The sequence below is a fragment of the Xyrauchen texanus genome, chromosome 19 (genome assembly GCF_025860055.1).
Source record: "Xyrauchen texanus isolate HMW12.3.18 chromosome 19, RBS_HiC_50CHRs, whole genome shotgun sequence".
Taxonomy (NCBI): domain Eukaryota; kingdom Metazoa; phylum Chordata; class Actinopteri; order Cypriniformes; family Catostomidae; genus Xyrauchen; species Xyrauchen texanus.
In genome coordinates, this window is record NC_068294.1 from 27,652,873 (window position 1) to 27,674,075 (window position 21,203).

Here is a 21,203-nt window from a genome sequence, read left to right on the forward strand (position 1 = left end):
TTGATTTATGAATGCTGTCTAAACGACTGCCCATCAGTTTGATTGTTGATTGAATGGCCAGCCACATAAAAACTATACAGAATTATTTACTTGACATGCGGTGCTAATTATCTTTCCATTCTTTCCCATGCAACAGCTGTGTGGATTATTTTATAATTGAAAAAGCATGGAACAGTGTATATGATGACTAAAATAGCTTGCAGTACCCTTCATAACATTTGGTCATTAGGTTGCTTTTTGAGGTATCCAAGGAGGCTTCTTGGTACCTGGACATAGTCTTGGAAAACATATTGCAGAAATCTCATTTTTCATAATATCTTCCTCAAATGTGAAATATAAACTGATGAGACTTGTGGCTTTCAATCAATTACCTAACTGGATTCCTCCAGGTTCGTTTTCATTTATTTTTTCATAAAATAATGCAATGTTACTTGCAGTACAAATTATCTTCAAGACACTTTAAATTCTATAAATGTTTGTCTGTGTAAGTTTTTCAACTTTTACATTTGGGTAATAAACTCCAAAGTGTCTTCTTTTTAAATATGTCTAAATTGTGCATGTAGAGCAAATTGTTCAGTAACTACAATTATTTTAGTTTGGGGATGTCATTTCTGGGGATGTGCCTCAAGCAGGGGAAGGGAGAAAGGGAACTGACATAGTCTTGGAAAAAAGCTTGCAGGAACCCCATTTTTCATTATATCTTCCTCAAATTTGAAATATAAACTGATGAGACTTGTGGCTTTCAATCCTTTCCCTAATTGGATTCCTCCAGGTCTATTTTTATATATTTGTACATGAAATAATAAAACATTTTTTGAAGTTCACATTATTTATGAGGCACTTCAACTTTTATAACTTTTTATTTGTTTGAGCATTATCAACTCTGATTTATTGTTAGTAGAGTGCCAAGTGTCTTCTTTCCAAAGAGACCTTAATTGTGCCTGTGGTACACTGTTCTCAGGAGCTATATTTATTTTAATTCAGGTATGTCATTTTCAGCTGTGAGCCCCTGAGTGGGGGTGAAGGTTAACAGGTTAAGGGCCCCCCCTGAGAGCTACAGTATGTGAAAACAGTCTGGTAAGCCTTTGTGATTTACAAGTCATCTTTTGAGGGTTCTCTCAGGTTGTGAAAAGAGGCCACGCTTAAGTTTTATTAATGCGTATGACTCAGCTGTGACAGTGAGATACACACAGAAGAATCTCATCAGCTCAGGGGAGAATGCATACACAATGAAAACAAAGTCTTTGTGGATCAAATGCAGACTCAATACAAATGCAAGCTGTGTTTACTTGCAATGTAATGTTTGATGTTACTAAACATCAAGCGTGTATCAGTTACTATTGTGGGACTGTATCTGGTTACCTCCAGCTGTTCAGCAGTCCTAAATGTACACTATCAATCAAACGTTTGGACACAGACTAAATTTTTTTCTCATGATCTCTAATTTTTTTAATCTAAATCTTATACTTAAATGCTTGAATTTAATTTTGTAGACAAATCTTGAATCATTAATTTCAACTGTTTTTATTTTTATTTTAATTAAAATGAAAACAAAAACAGTTGAAATTATTGAGTTGGAATCGATAGTGAAGCAATAATGCAGTGTTGTTTTATTGTTTGCGTCAACCTCCTGATGATAATGTATTAACCTCTAAGATTTGTACTGACATTTGTATTAACCTCTACACATGAGATCAGATAAACTGTTAAAAAGCACCTAAAATAATTTCAGTGTTATAAATAGATATACTCCTCATGTTCATGGTCTCTTTAATAACATAAATGTTTAGGAATGCCTTTTAGTGGCTTGCTGCTTTATCATCGATGTGTTAAAAACCACATAAGTGGGCAGAAGCTCAGCTGTATTGTTTAACTTGTGCAGCCATGCACAAAAAGCCCTGTGTTTATTGTTAAATCCAAGAGCTGGTCTGCAGGTTTTCAGCCAGAGGGGAATAAGTTCTACACTCTACCTACCTTGACACACACACACACACACACACACACACACACACACACACACACTCACTCACTCTCACTCTCTCTCTCTCTCTCTCTCTCTCTCTCTCTCTCTCTCTCTCTCTCTCTCTCTCTCTCTCTCTCTCTCTCTCTCTCACACACACAGTCTTACAGAGAGCGAGAGAGTGTTTGGCAGTGATAGACTGTACTCTGTCAGCTTCTCCTGTGAAGAGGAGTCTTGTTGAATAAGATCTTTTGGTGGAAAGCAGTCCATCAGTCAGTGTGACTTCTCAATGCTCTGCCATCTCTAAATGCCACCCATCCATAATATCCCTCACAGGGGACATGACACACACCTCTACAGCCTCTGATCTCCCAGCATATTTAGATTTGAGCTCCACAATGCACGGATGAACGATGCTAATCATTTGTTACTCTGCTCCATATTGTCCTGGAATCGATGACTTGAATGGAAAATATAGTATGTATAATATTGGTATAATTGGCTATAGTAATCTAATTACTATAGTAAGCTATACTATAACATGAAGTTAATTACATGTTTCTATATAATAAAGTAATTAGAGATTGCAGTTTAAACAAAGTGAAGGAAAAAGAAGGATGTGTAGTCTATTAGCGATGTGTAGTCTATTAAGATTAGCATAACTGGTAACTTTGATGTTGTGTTTTGTATGTGTTGTGAAAAAAAGTTCTGTTATTATTTATTTACCCTCATGTCTTTTTAAACATGTATGCTAATTTTTCCTCTCACGAAACACAAAAGAAGAATTTTTGAAGTGACTTTGTCAAGCTCCAAAAGGAACAAATACGCTTACTTTTTGTGGGTTTTTTTTTTGTTTTTTTTTTTTTTCTCTGCTCTGTTTAGTTTTGCCTTACTTTGTGTCTTTTTTTTTTTTTTTGCTTTGCTTTATTTTGATTAGTTTAGGTTTGTTTTTTTAGCTTGATGGATGTGCTCACTATAAACTGTTGTTGTATGGAAAATAACCGTGTAAAGATTTTTCACAAATTCACAGCATATGTGTTTGAAATTACATGAGAGTAAACAATGACAGAATTGTAATTTTTTTTGGTGATTCCTATAAACCAGAAAGACTTCACTGAATAAAATGTGCCATTCCACTAACTACTGTAGACTAAACCATCATCAAACCAACACTAACCTGCCTTTTCAGAAGGGCAGTAAGTGTGTGTGTGTGTGTGTGTGTGTGTGTGTGTGTGTGTGTGTGTGTGTGTGTGTGTGTGTGTGTGTGTGTGTGTGTGAAGACATGTGCACTCTCAGTATCTGCAGTGTTAAGAGAATGATTCAGTCAAATGTCATCAAGCCTCCAGGCACTAGAGAGATTTAGTCCACCTCAGCATTTGATCCCCTAAACCTTCAATGTTTCCTGTATAATAATTGTGAGATTGAGTAAACTGCATTTATAGCCAGATAATACATATCTCTGGAATTAATTAGATTGTGCTGTCATTAAAAATCCTTGTTAAGAAAATGAATCATCAATTTCATGACACAAATGTATATATCATCTCAGGGGTGGATTATGACTACGGCAACGGCTCTGGGGTGTGGGGCTCAAAAATAGTGTTCGTTTGGTCATTTTTTGGGGAATTCTGTTTGGAACAATCCTACAGCTTGGCCACCATTATTATTCTTCCATCATTTAAGCCTTTTCAAAGTGTCCAAAAATCCCCTAGACTACATTACATTGACAGAGCGTTAAAATGAGTTAACGTGGCATGGTTGTGTCAGTACAAGGCAAAGTTCCTTAGCTGACCGCAGGCTTCTATTGGGTGTGTTGCTCTGCAGAAATGATTTTAGGTATGCTGGAGCAGACCCAGTGACTGTTCTGAATGCCAGTATCAGAGTCTTGCATTTGATACATGCATCAACCGGCAGCCAGTGAAGAGCGACAAGGAGTGATGTAACTGGCTCTCTTTGGTTTATTAAATACCAGATGTGCTGCTGCATTCTGGGTCATTTTCAGAGGTCTAATTGCACATGCAGGGAGGCCTGCAATGAGAGCATTACAGTAGTCCAGTCGAGTTATGACAAGTGACTGAACAAGATGTTGTGTGGCATGTTCAGAGAGGAAGGGTCTGATCTTCCTGATATTTTAGAGTGTAAATCTACTTGATCTTGCGGTCTTTGAGATGTGGTCTGTGAAATTTTGTTTGTTATCGATAGTTACCCCTAGATTTCTGACCATTTTGGAAGGCATTACTGTAGTTGCACCCAGCTGTAACTGTGATGTTGGACAAGGAGTTTGGTTTGGCTGGGTTGAGTTGCAGGCTGTGTTCCTTCATCCAGGCCGAGATGTCTAGCCAGGCAGGCAGGCAGAGATTCGAGCAGTCACTGTGATGTCGATGGGCTGGAAAGACAAGTAGAGTTGCGTTTCATCAGCATAGTAGTGGTAAGAGAAACCATCTGAATGATGGGTCCCAGTGATCTTTTGTATATAGAGAAGAGAAGTGGCCCAAGCACTGAACACTGAGGTACTCCAGTAAGTAGCTGATGTGGCTTGGGCACCTCACCTCTCCCAGGCTACCTTGAAGGACCTACCTGAGAGATAGGAATTAAATCAGTCAAGCACAGTTCCTATGTTGCCCAGCGAAGAGAGTGTGGAGAGTAAGATCTGATGGTTGACTATCAAAGGCTGCAGAAATGTCTAGCACAATCAGGACTGATGATCTGGATTCAGCTTTCGCCTGTCTCAGCAACTTACAGACAGCAGTTAGACTTACAGTTTTGTCAGACCAACATTATAGTTTGTCTCAACAAACTTTACATGTCTAGTTTAACCTGTACTTCTGAACCACATAAAGTAAAATATCAATATTTTCTTTTTCCCAACCACCTAAGCCAAGTTATTTTTTGTAATGTTGGTTAAACATGCTGTTATAGCAATGAATAGTATAATAATTTTTTTTGCTGAACAGCCCTTTTATACAAACAATAAAGCTTAACCATATTAAGCATAACATGTGAAATAAAAGTCAGAAAATTTTATTTTTAAACCTGTTTAAAAAACATTTCTACAAATTAATAACATTTTAATGTTGCTTGAAATCATTAAATACTAATTTTGAAATATCAGTAACAAAATAAACATTATTGTTCATTTTATTTTCTCGAAATCACAAAAAAGATGAGTGCATCAAAACATGATGGTAGCTATTATGGAAAATTATATTACAAGGTCTTCTACTTCCAGTATAGCTTGAAAACTTTCACCAGGAGACAGTAGACATCTCATACACATTGTTATAGAGGCTTTAGAAAGTCATGTTTCAAATATGATACGCACAGCGTTAGGTAAGGTTAAAGAGTTTCTCAAAAGATGTAATTAGAAATAAAACATAATAATGACAAATGTTTCATTTTTGGGTGAACTATTCCTTTAAGTCCAGTGAATTCTCCTCTCATTTTACCCTCTGTCCATTCCTCTGTATGGGCTGCCCTATGTTTCTCCAAACAGGTCTGTGATGTTAGCCCACTTGGCCATTTCTAGCCATTTTCCATTGGAAATGGTAGGGGTCATGAAAGCTTCTATTCCAAACAATTGTAGGGTGTAGGATTAGCCATGAATCATTGGCTGAAAAGGGGACAGGATAGCTATGTGTGTGAGTGTAAGAGAAGTATGGGGTAGTGATGTGTCGTTCATGAACGATTCGTTCATTTTGAACGAATCTTTAATATGACTCGGGACTACCGAGTTGTCTCAGAGAGTGATTCGTTCATTTTGTGTTGACCGCGCATGCGCGCAACATCGCATAAGGTACATGAAGTCATAAATGATTAGTTCATCTTTCGCGAGTCTTCGGGTTCGGCCGGGTCCGAGTCTTTCGTTCTTCCTGTCAGTCCCATAGAGACTATGCTGTCAGTACCGGAAAGAGAAATGATTAGTTCGTCTGGTTCGGTTTCGGCCGGTGCGAGTCTTTCGTTCTTCCTGTCAGTCCCATAGAGACTATGCTGTCAGTACCGGAAAGAGAAATGATTAGTTCGTCTCTTCGGTTTCGAGTCGTTCGTTCTTCAAGTCAGACTCACAAACCCATAGCACTATGCATTTTGCATATTGTGATTTAAGTTATATGGTTATGCTCTGTGGCTTTATAGTGTCCTTTTCATTCTTATTTATTTTTTATTTATTTTTATTTAATTCCTTTTTGGATAGTTATCCAATTTTTTTAAAGCATTGTTGGCAAAAAATAAACAAACAATAAACATCCAGTCAATATAGTGTGTACAGTGTTGTAATAAGCTATGTTACAAAGGTGTAGGTTTCATAGGTTTATTAAATAACTGCATATTTAAGTTATATACTGTGACTTTTCACAAAACAACTCGTAGACTTTTTAGGTGATTTTTTGTGGACTAAAAAACATAGTGAATGGAAAAATGCATGAATACTACATTCTACATTACTACATTCAATGTTATAGAAAAGAATCTTCATGACAGAAATTCACAAATACATATGAAAAAAGATACAATTTGAGACCAGAAACGTAACATGTAACTGTAAAAGTAAAAATCAAATAAAAAAACTAACTACAACATGTTTGTAAGAATGATGTGAATTATGAACTAGGTTAAGTATTTAATAGGGCTGTCACGTGACAAAAGAACGAAGGACTCAGACTCGAAAGATGAACTAATCATTTCTGTCTCTGCATAGTGCTGTGCTATGGGTTTGTGAGTCTGACTTGAAGAACGAACGACTCGAACCGAAGAGACGAACTAATCATTTCTCTTTCCGGTACTGACAGCATAGTCTCTATGGGACTGACAGGAAGAACGAAAGACTTCGGACCCGGCCGAACCCAAACCCGAAGACTCGAGAGTCGAGACTTGAACTAATCATTTATCTTTCCGGATCCGGACCGGTATGCTGCATGTGCATGCAGTCAGTGAGTGCATTGGCTGCTGTGTCACACCACACGGCCCACACACAGACACTGACGAGTCGACATCGACAACCAAGTATTTTTAACGTTTTGAAGTTCGAACCCGATGACACAAGAGGCGGAGAAAAAGGAGGTGAGGTGAACTAACTGCAATAGCTTAAACTTAAGACCCAATTAATAAATTAACATTTCGGTTTCTTATAAATTGGCTTTGGCTGCATTACCCTATAGTTTATTTTTATTTATTTATTTCAAATTGAATCAACATTTTCGTAAGTAGACTACTTGATGTTTTGGGCTATTTAACATGACATTTAATTATATTCTGCTGAAATGAACGAAATGACTCGAAAAAAGATTCGTTCATTTTGCTGAACGAGACTCAAAGATCCGAGTCAGTAAAATGATCCGAACTTCCCATCTCTAGTATGGGGAGAATCAGACATGCCCTGTGCATCATCGGTGTGTTTCTCTGTGGGTGGGAGGTATCAGGTGGTCAGTGTTGTGTTGACTATTGACTAACTAATTGACAATCTGTTTGGACAACTGATGGAAATCTTTTTGAAAAGCATCATAATTTTTGCAATTCAGTTTGATGACACAAGTGGATCAGAAATTAAAATACATTTTACACTCCTTCACAATTATCATGGGAAACCTGTTAATTAGAATTTTTGTTTTAAATCAGATTTAAATTGAGTTTTAAACTGTTAAAATAAGCATTACATAATTTGCTCCTGCTGTATTTTCAAATACTTTTCTACTTGCTTCTTTCTTCACATGCCCTTCACCAGCATGTGAACTGCTCTAAGGCATTTGAAACTGTGGAAAATATGGATTCTTTGTCTAAGTAGAGAATAAACAAGCATTCTTTCAAGCTCATTTACTGGTGTAAAGAAAAGCTTACCTTCACTCCAGTAGCTTCAGGGTGACACAGCAATAAAAATGAAAACCATTTCTTCTTGGCTACGGAACTTAGAAGATCTCTCAAGACCAAAGAGAAGTCTTGACTCAGATATTTAAAGGTACTGGTATTTTAAGAACAATCTCCCCCAGGGCAGCAGGATCAGCTGATGACAAAGTTCTTGTGTTCAATTTCATCAGACAATGATCCGGCATTTCATACAAATTGAAAGTGTTAGGAATGGGTTCTGACTTCACTTCATTTAAATTGCAAAACTTGAGACAGTCCACCTCTAATCTGTCTCACTGTTTAAACTTTGTGACCTCAATGTGCTGCAAGCTCTCAGCATAACTGTGTGAACTGCAGGAGGGTCATAATTCAGCACAGACATCCTGCTGTTGATTGCATCAGTCTTGTCCTTGAAGGCATTGTGGATTGAGGCCAATGTAAATTAACTGCTCTGATCTTTGACATGTAATGTTACTGTGACCCATGTATATTTCAGGGGAATAATGGATGAAACCATCACTAATCATTTACTATTTGACTCCTGTAAAAATTTGGTGTTTTTTGACCTTTAAAAAATCAAGACAACAGTTTTCATGGCTGTTTTAAATGACATTATATTATTTTTATTAAATGTCTTGACTGAACTTAAGGTGTTAAATTACCATGAATAAAAATCTGCAAATTTTGAAAAGCAGATTTGTGAAGCTTATAGCATAAAAGCACTTACATTAATTCTTCTGTCAAAACTTTTGATTATATGAGCTGTCACTCTAAGGTTTGCTGCGGTGCATTGTCAAGGCAACAAAGTTGTAAAATTGGATGTAGCTTTGCACAGAAAAGGATAGTAAGCGATTATACCACACTAGAAATCATGTTAACCCCTATATTGTTTGTCTTGTGGCTATATTTTTTAAAAGTATTTTTAACGTTTATGGATTGGCCCCATTCACTGTCATCATAATTGCTGCACTGTAACCCAGATTTTTGCTTTTTTTGGCAAGTCGCAATACATTTTTGAGGTAATCAACATTATGCCACAAATGCTTAAGATTGAGCCTAACTTGTATTTAACCTGGAATATTGCTTTAAGAAGATTTCTTAAGCTGTGTCAACTTAAAAATAATTTTATGCTAATTGTTCCTTTTATTTACATGGGTTAAAAAATATATAGTCTAATATTATGTTCTTCATCTCATGCAGATTTTCACTGTGTCATGTTTCGAAGGCTGTGTGCTAGCTAGGAAGCATCCTTTGGACAAATGGAAACAAAACTTGTCATGGTTGCTATGACAGCACACCACTCTTTAACAAGCATGAGCACTTAGAGTGAGAAGAGAACAAATTCCCTTTGAGTGCTCACAAAGGTTAAACCTCATGCATCCTCTGAATTCCCGTGAAAGTAGGTCTCATTCGAAGGCTGCATTCAGGGTGTCCTACTCACTTTTCTGAAAGGAGACAGCCGCGATGACGTATGCGACCTACAGAGAACACAGCCTTCGAAACGAGATACAGCCTATGTATAAAAATTAAGATCATAGTTGCAGAGAGAAAAATGCTTGTTCTCTTAAAATGTTCTCTTAAACTACTGGCGATATCAAATGAATACTCATGTGAACACTCATGTGACAAAAAACACACATGAAATACATGAAACGCCACACACAGATTGGTGCACACATAATTGATATATGAAACACAAAAAGGGTAACACTAACAACCTATTAAATTATCATTTTAATAGAGGAACAAACTCATCTTACAATCACAAGACAACAAGTTTGTGACAAGGAGGAGGGCGGGGCCGGAGTATGCACACCCAGCCCCCAATCGGGCTAATCAGCCGAGGAGAGGGATAAATGCAGCGGAATGCAGCAGTTTGGGAGAGAGAGAGAGCCATGTATGTAAATGTGACAACAAAGTCAACAACAATGAAAATAAAACTGGCAAATGGTCAAACAATGCAACTATTTTAATAAGGCTATTAATTTTAATTATTTAAGAGGACAAATGAGACTGAGTCACAAAACAATTTTTCAGCATTGGCGTATTTGAAAAAGAAAAATGCATTTATCAAAATGCATCCAAATGCAAAAAAAGCCATATAAACAGTATATTGTAATAATATTTTCTGTTAGAATTTTTGTTCAGTTTTTCTGTGTAATTAAGGGTTATTTTGCATCCAACACCTTAACTAAAATGGCAAGGTGATGCAAATAGGGTAAAGTTATGTTCTTTTGATTCATTAAGACCTTAATTTCATCAAGCTCCTATCTGTAATGTCAGAAACTGGCTTTCAGAACCATGGAGGGACAGTCATCAGAACAGAGCTGATGTGGTGGCAGAACCATGAGTTGTAGATCATGTAGCATGCAGCAGGCTACATATCCGTCAGACTTCCCATGACCCAACCGTGCACTCTCCATCACGGTTTGGCATTCCGTGCTGCTTCAAGTTGTAAAGAACTCTTTTAGCATGGACTAACCTTAAAAAAGCCCCTCATTTAATTGAGGTTTGTGAGGCTGCAGTTAACATGGCCATTAATAGCCACAGATGGACTAAGACCTTCAATGAACTGTTCCCCCTCAACTTGTGTAAGTGGGCAAATGGAACAAATAGGTTTGGTGTTTGGAAGAATCAGCTATAGCGTCAGCACTGATCTAGTAATTTGTGTTAATTTAATAGTTTATACACAATAGGGCTGCAAAAAATTATTAATTTGATAATTGGCCAATCTTACAATTATTAGAGCAATTAATCAACAATCAATTCATAATCTTGGTGACTAATTAAATGATTAATTTACAGCTTTTATTCGACTGTCCAGATTTCATCTTGAGTTAGGGTGCTTACGAACCATAAAGACAATCTCCTAACAATTTGACAATATTTACATAAAAGATATTACTTTTTCATGAAATGTGTAATTATTACCACTTAAAAATAAAATATGCACTTCCAATGCATCTACGGTGGGGTATTTCATTTTTAGTTGCTCTTCTGAAATGCCAGCTCCACCTGATAATATGATAATACTATACTGAATTGACGCTATGTGAAGAGTGGACTTGAAAACGGCAAACATGGCAAAGAATTCAGAATCCTCGGGCTCTGGAGTTATTAAAAGACACTTATGTTCTCAAGCTGATACCTCAGACAGCGCCACAGATCAGGGACTCGGTTTGGACGGTGTGGTGGGAGAAATTCAACACCAACTGTCCAGCATGTCTGTGATGCTGATGAAAGTTGTTGCTGAATAAGAGGATCTTGCTGTTAAACGTCGATCGATTTCTGCGATAGAAATGAAATTCTCTGCATTGGTTGCAAGAATCGGGGATGTCGAGGGACGGATCGATTATCTTGATGCATCGGAGAGGGAATTAGCTGCTAATCCGCTAGTGACCAAGATAGACTTGGAACGCGTTTTGAAAAAACTTGATCATTTGGAAAATCATAGCTGAATCTGAATTGTTGGAATTCCTGAGCATAAAGAAGATTGAGATATGGTAATATTCCTAGACAAGCTCTTCCCAAGTCTGCTCGATATAGCAGGCCATTAGATGGAAATTGAGCGAGCCCACAGAGTCCCAGCTCGGAGATCCACGGAGGGAGACAGGCCCCCGATCAATTCTGGCAAAATTTATGAGATCAACCGATAAAGATCTTTTGATGCGCAAGGCGAGGAGCAAAGGAAAGCTTTCTTTGAAGAATCATAGCATTTACTTGTTTGGGAATTCGACAGAGAAACGTGATCGATTCAAGGAATGCAAGAAATTCTTACATCAGTGGAAGATCGCATTTGCACTGATGTTCTCGGCCAAATTGGGAATAGATACTAAGGATGGCCGCAAAATATTTCCATGCCCACAGCAAGCATTTTCTTTCATAGAGTAATTTCATATGGCCCCCAAGTGAATTGACTCGTTGAGCTTACACTTGACTGTCTGAGGAAGCTGGGTGCCATTTTGTTTCTTTTGGTGTTGGTTTCACCTTGTTGCTGGAATAACACACCTTCAAGAATCTTTTGCATCGACGAAGGGTCATCTTTACACTGAAGTTCCAGGCCAAATTGAGAATAAATACTTAGGATTGCGGCAAAATATATACTTGCCCACAACAAGCGATGTCTTTCATAAAATCAATGGACTGAGTAAGTCATGGTGTGCTTCTCATGTGCCTCCAAGTGAACTGACTCGCTGAACATCCACTTGACTGTCTTTTTTGTTTCTTTTTATGCTGTTTCTGCCTAGCGGCTGGAGTTTGTTTTGTGGAATAACACTCTTTCGGGACAGTTGTGGATGAATCTGCTTGTTCTTTGTGCTTATTCCTCCTATTGGTTGGATTTTGTTTCATGGAGTATTTTTTGCAGGACATTGGAATGATTAGGTCATCTCCTGCACTCTTTAACAGCCAGCTCACGGAACATTCGTTTGACCCTCCAAGGAAACTGAATGGCTTTATCTTTTTATTTTATTTGTATTTTTTGTGCTTTTTCTGCTAGCAGCTGGAAATTGTTTTGTGGAGGAAAACACCTTCAAGATTTTATTTGATTTGTGAATGAATCTACATGTTCTTTGTGTTTATTCTGCCTATTGGCTGGAGTTTGTTTTATAGATTATTTTCTGTTATGTAATTCTGTCTCACAAAATTTGTACAGGAACACCAGACTTGAGCTATCCGACGGCAAATTTGTCATGTGGACTCTCATTGGCATAAATTGACCTTTTAAGTTTAGAGGAATTTGGCGCTGTCGTACGTGGGGTTAATGCAAAAATTTTCTGTTTGTTTGTTTCGGGGGGAGTTCGGGGTCTGACTGTGGCACTAATGTTGGAATTTGGTCTTCATAATTTTATTTTTGACACACAAATTTTTTTTCTAATATGTCAAAATGTCAATTTGAGTGGATTGTCTCTCTCCATGTGGAATGTGAATGGGATGGGGCACATAACAAAGAAGGAAGGTTATTTGTCTTCTTAATTAAAATAAATATGATAGTGTTTCTTCAAGAAACACATCTTTCACAGCAGGAAGCTGAAAAATTTGGGAAGATATGGGGTGACATGTTTTCTTTAGTGCTGGCTCAATTAAGAGCAGGGGAGTCATTACATTTGATAAATAAGCATCTACAATTCAAATATCTCAAACAGATTACAAATCAGTTAGGAAGAGTCATTATTGTTTTAGCAGAAATTCAGGGGCAAAGGTTAATTTTGACTAATATTTACGCTCTTAACACAGGGCTTTTTTATAGATCTTGAAGGGATGTTGCAAGCCGCTGGCACCCCTCATGATATAATATTGGGAGGAGACTTTAATCTTTTGATGGACTCAGTCCTTGATCATAGTGAAGCAAAAGTGTGACGGCCCCCTAGAGCAACATTGATGCTTCACAGGATGTGTAAAAATCTTGGTCTTACAGATATTTGGAGACTTTTGAACCCATCTGGTAGGGACTATAATTTTTTTTTCATCAGTACATAATATTTATTCTAGAATAGATTTGTTCTATATATCTAAATTCCTCATTTCACCTGTTGTTGAGTGTTTAGTTGGAAACATCCTTGTCTCAGATCACGCCCTGGTGAGGTTAGAGATGTTGCCACGTATGGAGAAAAATAAATCATATAGTTGGCGCTTTAATGTATACCTTTTACAAAAAAAAAAATAAAATAAATAATATATATATATATATATATATATATATATATATATACACACACACACATATATATATGTAGACCAACTGGTCCTCAATATCTTCTGTGGGCGTGGCTCAGGAGTAGGGCTGGGATAAACGATTATTTTTTAAACGATTAATCTAGCGATTATTTTTCCGATGCATCGATTAATCTAACGATTCATTTTTCCAGTCCGATTCGATTTCGATTTGATTAATCGACTTGTGACAACACCGGTAATACCGGTTTCATCGGGGGTGGGGGTGTATAAAATGTTAAAAAAAAAACATTTGCCGGGAGTTTGATTGACTGGCAATCTGATCAATCAATCATAATACACCATTTTTGTCCGACAAAGTAGTCAGGAGAGAGAAGATTAACATCGGTGGATTTGAATTTGAATAATGGATTGTAGGCTACTGTACTGACATCTTTCCGCGGTTAAAACAACAGTCCTTCTGATGTAGGCTACATTCATGTTTAGCCTATTTGATGCTATAAATTAACCAAGGAAAAGATGATCGGTTCACGAGCAGCTTTAACTGAGGCAATCTGTCACGACACATTAAAGAGCCACAAAATAGTAGGCCTATTTATGGTTTAATTTTCTTTGAATGACCAAATTTGAAAGTTGAGACTTTATTAAATGTTACCTGCTTGGTCCTGTCTGTCAGCCGTTGTCAGTGTCCTCTATGTATTTTTCACGACATTCATAGCTATAAGCGCATTATTAATAGCTATAAGCGAAAACTTTAGGTGTCGACAACGTATTATAGCCTACTCCAACATCGAGTGCAAAGTGGGGAGTTGAAAAAAAACTTACGGTGCTTTGTCAACTGCAGCTGCAACCGGGTGGCGCCTCTTAAGGTGCTGGTGCATTGCCGTGGTGCTAGAATGGAAGGCCATCTCCATTTTGCAAAGACGACATATCACGGAATTGTTTCCTTTTAAATTAAAGAATTCCCATACTTTAGAGGAACGAGTGCATGCCGCCTTGCACTTCTGATAGTCTGAGGAGCCACTCGTGTTGCTACTAGTCGGCGGCGCCGCCATCTTTGTTTTGGGTCCGACGAATCGACGCGCATATTTTGCGTCGACGTATTTTTTGCGTCGACGTCGACGCGTTGTCCCAGCCCTACTCAGGAGGCACTTAAGGCGGTTCTTCGGGGTCAGATCATACAGTATGCCTCATTCATCCAAAAATCCAAAAGCACGAGAACTCATGGAGTTGAAAGGGAATATTAAAAGTGCCAAGGCAGAGCTGAAGCACCGAATGTCATCTGATATGAGAATTGACCCGATTGAAATACAGATATAATACTATTTTTAAGGCCTTGCCTACAGGCAAGTCTGTTGGACCAGATGGTTTTGCCGTGGAATTTTTTAGATCTTATGCTACAGAACTGGCTCCACTTTTGTTAGAAATTTATACAGAATAATTATAGAATGAAAGCTTCCACCAACCATGAAACAAGCACGGATCAGTCCGATTCTTAAAAATGACAAAGATCCAAGTGAGTGGAAGAGTTAACGTCCAATTTCCCTGATCCAGCTAGACGTAAAAATATTGTCAAAACTTCTGGCTAAACGATTAAGTAAAGTTATGACATCTCTTATACATATAGATCAGGTGGGGTTTATTCGGAGCCGTAGCTCTTCTGATAGCATTAGGTGTCTCATCAATATCATGTGTCGAATGATCAGGTCGCTGCCATATCACTTGATGCCTAAAAGGCGTTTGATGTGGTAGAATGGGATTATCTTTTTAACATTTTGGAAATATACAGGATTGGGAATTCTTTTATTGGATGGATCAAGTTACTATATAGACACCCGGTAGAAGCGGTACAAAAAAATGGATTAATTTCAGATTATTTTACTCTGGATAGGGGCACCTGGCAGGGTTGCCCTTTTCCCCCATTATTGTTCTGTCTTGCCCTAGAATCATTAGCAGCCGCAATAAGCAATTTTCCAGGAGTTGTGGCGGGAGGTGTGGCGCATAAGCTTTTGCTTTATGCAGATAGTTTATTATTTGTCTCTGACCCTACTAGATCTATGCTTTGCCTCCACAGAATTGTTAATTCCTTTTCTAAATTCTCGGGATACAGAGTCGGTTGGTCTATATCCGAAGCTTTGGCTGTGACAGCATACTGCCCAGTAACGGCTTTCCAGCTGGCGCCTTCCAGTGGCTCAAACAGGGCATTAAGTATTTGGCCATTTTATTCCCAGCAAATTTGTCTGATTTAGTTAGTTAATTTTGACCCCTTAATAAAAAGGTTTTTGAGCGATGTGGGTAGGTGAGCTTTATTACATTTATCTATGATTGGGAAGGTTAATGTTATTAAAATGAATTGTATTCCAAAATCTAACTACCTGTTACAGTCTCCCCCTGTAGATATCACCCTCTCTTACTTCAAGCAATTTATAGCATAGCGAAGTTCTTCATTAGGAATGGTAAACATCCTAGATTACATTTTAATAAGTTACATAGACCGATTGAAAAGGTGGTCTAGGCATTCAGTCTCAGACATTTGGTTCAAACATTTGAACACTGCCCTTGAAAAGAAGTTCTTGCTCCTATTTTGCCATTGAAAAGCCTATCAAACTAGTCGGAAAAGTTAAATTACACCCTGTTATCTCTCATTTGCACTCGGTATGGACAAAAGTGTCCAGAGTGTTTAATTTGAACATTTATTTAAATGTTGCCTCAAGCATATTGCAGAACCTTAAATGATGTATTAATAAGTCTCCTTTCTACTGATCAGAGTGGATTGGGAGGGGGTTAATACACTCGGTGACCTACATTAAAGTGGAGTGCTGAGATCTTTTGAAAATTTGGGTCAATATTTTGGGATTCCCAGATCTGAGTTGCATATGTATTTACAGCAGATTACGGCCTTTGGAAAAGGTCATAAGGCATCAGTGTATTACTCTCTGGTAATTCAGAGTCTGGGGGATGGAGCTTCAACTTCTCTTATGGGAGAAAGATTTAAACTTGATATTGGAGGAGGGAGTGTGGGGTATGATTCTAAAAAATGTCAAGTCTACATCTAGAGATGCAAGGGTGCACCTTATGCAATTTAAGATTTTACATAGATTCTATTGGACCCCCTTAAGATTGTATAGGCTTGGCCTTAAAGATACACCCACATGCTGGCGATGACAGTCAGAAGACAGAAACACAACCCATGCTTTTTAGGGGTGTGTTAAGATTCAGGAATTTTGGTTTAAAATTCTCGAATTTCATTCTGCCCCAGACTTTGCATTTTGGGTGATGGGGTGGTCATACATTTTTGGGATAAACACTAATAATGCTGGTGTGCAGGCAAATTATTTTAAGGGGATGGATGTCAGATAGGGCACCCTTATTTCCAGAGTGGTGTGTGGAGATAGGGAGAGTGGCTGCTTATGAAGGAATGTCAAGGCTGGGAGTTCAGAATTTCTTCGACAGGAAGTGGGGTAATTACTTTGTGTTTTTGGGGGACTCTCGTGGAGGGGCTGGGGAGAGAGATGTTTTGTTTTAATTATATATGATTATTATATTATTATGTGTGTGTGTGTGTGTGTGTGTGTGTCTATTTGTGACCACAGGGGTTTTTTTGGGGGGTTAGCGTGGGTTTGGTGATTGGGGACTGATATTAGGGGGGGTTAAATGTTGATTCAGTGTATATATGTAGCTGTAAGGGGTTTAAGATGGGCAAGGAGGAGGTGAGAACCGGCTTGTCAATATAAATAACAATTTAATGAAAACTTAAACCAAAACACACAAACATAAACACACATCTCTCTCGAACTGCGTTCGACATTCTAGCCTGGTCCGGCCCCCCTCTGCTCCACACTTCTCCCGGCGTAACCTCATTCCGTGGTGCCACAGGCAAGACATACATCCGCCACCCCCCTCTTTCCCTGGGGAGGGGCATGCTTTGCGCCCCGTCAGGTCATCAACGCCTTCCCCGACCTGGGAGGAGACAGGAGGGGAAAAACAACAACAAAAAAACAACTAAATAGGTGAGGGAAAAGGCCAACACGGAGTGACAGAGAGAGAGAGAGAGGAGAGAGAGAAGCTCACTCACCAGTTCTCTGATGTGCCGTCGCGTGGTCCTCGAGCACTCCTCCACACTCTTCGGTGGACGACAGCCGCTCCTCCCAGGGCGGACCGGAGTCAAACCGCCGACCCCCAGTGGACAGAACTCCCCTACGCTTTTCTGGAGGCACTTGGGGACATTCCTCCGCCCCTGGCAGCGGCCCTACCACTCCAGGCGATCGGTGAGTTACTTCCCTCCTCCCTTCTCGAACGGCGGTCTTCCCTCAACCCCTCCGCGTTTCTGGGGGACGACAGGGCACTCCTCCGCCCCTGGCAGCGGCTCCATCGCGCCAGGCGGTCGGGGAATCCAGTCCCCACTCACTCTGCGGACGACGGCCGTTCCCCACGTCCGGGCGGTCGGGCTACTCCGTCGCCCAGCAGATGGCAGCGGCGCTCCCCGGGTGGACGGCAGTGTTGAGGACTCTGCGACGGGCATCCCTCCTTCCTCCCGGGTTTTCGGCACCAATGTAAGGGGGTTAAGATGGGCAAGGAGGAGGCGAGAACCGGCTTGTCAATATAAATAATAATTTAATGAAAACTTAAACCAAAACACACAAACAAACACACATGACAGACATGCCCGTAATTCTCTCTCTCTCCATAACTGTCGTCACCGGCTGCCTTTATCCCTCGCGTGCCGCCCGCCCGCCCCCCTCCGCTCCACAGTAGTGTTTTTTATTTTTTATATATTTATGAATCAATAAAAATGTGAATTGAAAGGTAATGCTATACTGAATAACGAGGATAGGTAACTATTTTGTAAACTCATGTCTACAATCTCAAAGTCAACATACACTACCGGTCAAAAGTTTTGAAACACTCATTCTTTATTATACTTTTTTTTTCTTTCACATTTTAGAATAATAGTAAAGTCATCAAAACTATGGAATAACATAAATGGAACAAAAAATGATGTTGTGCAAAATCCAAAATAAATCAAAAATCTGTTATATTTTAGCATCTTCAAAGTAGTCACCCTTTGCCTAGAATTTGCAGACATGTACTCTTAATATTTCCTCAACCATATTTTTTAGGTATCACCCTGGGATGCTTTTTAAACAGTTTTGAAGGAGTTCCCATCTATGTTAGGCACTTATTGGCTTATTTTCTTTATTATTTGGTCCAAGTCATCAATTTCAAAAACGTTTTTTTTTTTTTTTAATTTAAATTTTTGTTTTATAATGAAATTAATGAAAAAGGTGGCAAGATTAAATTTGTCTACAAAACAAATTTCAAACATTTAAGCATACGCCTTCAGATCAAAAGATTAATAAGATCATGAGAAACATTTCAGTCAAGTGTTTCAAAACTTTTGACCGGTAGTGTTTTCTCTTGAGTTGGCTACATAGCCGATTTCCTTCCCCAGAAGAAGAGTCAGATTTCAACCTCCAGTATAGTACATTCCACGGCTTTAAATAGAAGGTGGCTGTCAAAGCACCTGATCTTCATACTGAACCAAATTGGTCCCAAAATGTGTCTGAATGTGCCTTTTAAACCTACCAGTTCAGACCATATCAGGGGAAGATGAAAAGTCTTTTCTTAACCACCATTCATGTAATTTTGTCTTTAATAACATGTCTGAGAGAAAGGAGAGCAAAAGAAGAAAAGCGAGCGAGAGAGAGCGAGCGAGCGGGCAAGTGAAGAGGAAGAGATTTTTAATACCACAGCTGTTAAATACTTTGGCAGGAGTAGTGTTTGGCCTCAAATCATGACGATGGAAAAAAAGAGATGCTATAAAATAGAAGCCAAAAGCTTTATTAATACATTTTATCTCAGGGAAAAGTAGTCCAGGAATTGAGCCCTCATTTAACCTCTCACAGTTTGTGCTTGAACTAATACAGTGAGCATTAGCCTGCACTTAGGCCCTGAGAGATTCAGAGGTCAAAGTGAAATAGTCGTTGTTTATTATAAGGGAGTCGTCCCTTAGGTGAAGTGTGTACAGTAATTGTTTTCCATGTAAAAAAAAAAGGAAAAAACAAAACAATAAAAACTCTATTAATGTGGATAAACAAGTGTTGGTAAGCCATCCGTAGGTTGATTTCCCCCAAAAGTGTAATCGCTGTGGCTCTTTGGCACTTTCAGAACATTGCTCTGTTTGTTTGTAGAACAGTCTAGCACAGCAAAATTGGCTGAACATGTGCCATGATCACCTTAGTATTTGTGCTCACAACAGACATAGTCCATTAAATTTTACAGAGTCTTTGATTACTGTCCACAGAGGACCACTGTATGCCATCAACAAAATAAATATATCGTAAATACAGGGCAGGAATCATAGAAAGAGATCATATAAATAGTTTAATCATGCGTAATTTAGTGAAGTTTAGTTATATTCTTAGATGATCAGTTACGGAACAATGGCAGCTGTTTATATGTGCATGTTGCACGCAAGTGATGCCCAATATACAGTTTGAGCTGCTTTCTCTATGCATGTGAGATGCAAAAGATGCCTGTGCTGGAAGATGACGCATGCATTGACAAGAATGACTTTCTCAATACTGAAATAAGAAAAAACGTTAGCAATAATCTCTTGATACTGTGTGTCTTGATCCATTGCAGCAAGTTTGCATGGTAGCTTTGTCCATAATCACACACACGTGATCCTGGTCATTACCCTCTAAAATATTGAATTTATTTTTTCAAAGAGCCAAAAGAGACCTGCTCTAACTTTTCCACCTTATCCCAGTTCCCAGTGCTTAACTAACTGCTGCCATATTGTTTGAACCATTTGTGATGTGTGCTGTCCATATCTCTTCTGTCTCTCTCCTTCTCTTTCTTACCTCTGAATACCTATCTATTAGACGTTTTCTGCTAACCTTGTTACTGTTGTTGCTTATAATGTCTCTTTACTTTGCATATTTCTCTCATTGTGTTTGATTAGATCTGTTGCGCTCTCTCCCTTTCTAACCCTTCGTTCATTTTGTTATGGCCTGACCACAGTCCAGGATGACGCTGTCCCAGGTACCCAGGAGTACATTATGTTGCGGCAGGATTCCATCCATTCTGCAGATATAAGGGGTAAAGGCTCCCCCTTTCGTGCTAAGTGTCATGAAATCTTCTGCTGCCCACTGAAGCAAGCCATCCTCAAAGAGCACTCAGATCCCGAAGGTTTGTGTGCAACACGTTCATGTTTCTCTTTACTTTACTGATGCTTCTTTGTATTTTCCATATATTTATGTTTCATTTGAAATCTTGATTTGTTTTGTTTTTGTTTCTATATTTTCTGTTTGTGTGTGTGTGTGTGTCTAATCTGCTTGAAGCCTGTGATATTGAATGTCCCAAAGACACATTCTCCTTCTGCTCTGCGTTTGTGTGTGTGTGTGTGTGTGTGTGTGTGTGTGCGTGTGTGTGCGCGCACTGAAAGCAGGCTTGTGGTCATGGTCCTTTTGATCTGTATTCACCAATAATTGCCACAGGACCACAGAGCACTGATGATGTAACTGCATGACCACATATTCTAGCTGACGTTACACAATGGCTAAGTTCGCACACTGTTTCGGATTGACAACCATATTTAGTATTGATTGTGACTCTCGAATGATCCTGTTTGTACAACGGCCGACAGAAGCAGATTAAAGTGGTTTAGCCAAAAAATATGTCATTATGTACACACCCTCATGTTGTTTCACACCTTTATGAAGTTCTTTCT

At 38.8% G+C, this 21,203-nt stretch overlaps 1 protein-coding gene across 3 annotated transcripts in view; it reads left to right on the top strand.

Annotated features, from left to right (window-relative positions):
- Window positions 1–21,203, top strand: part of LOC127659658 (fibroblast growth factor 13) — a 239,917-nt gene that overhangs the window by 100,219 nt on the left and 118,495 nt on the right. For 2 of the 3 annotated variants that reach the window (XM_052149577.1, XM_052149578.1), the window contains exon 3: window positions 20,495–20,662. The exons of the other annotated variant lie outside the window; for it this stretch is intronic. In XM_052149577.1, coding sequence (XP_052005537.1) covers window positions 20,495–20,662 — 168 coding nt within the window. The remainder of the gene's footprint in view (window positions 1–20,494; window positions 20,663–21,203) is intronic. 3 annotated transcript variants of the gene reach the window in all.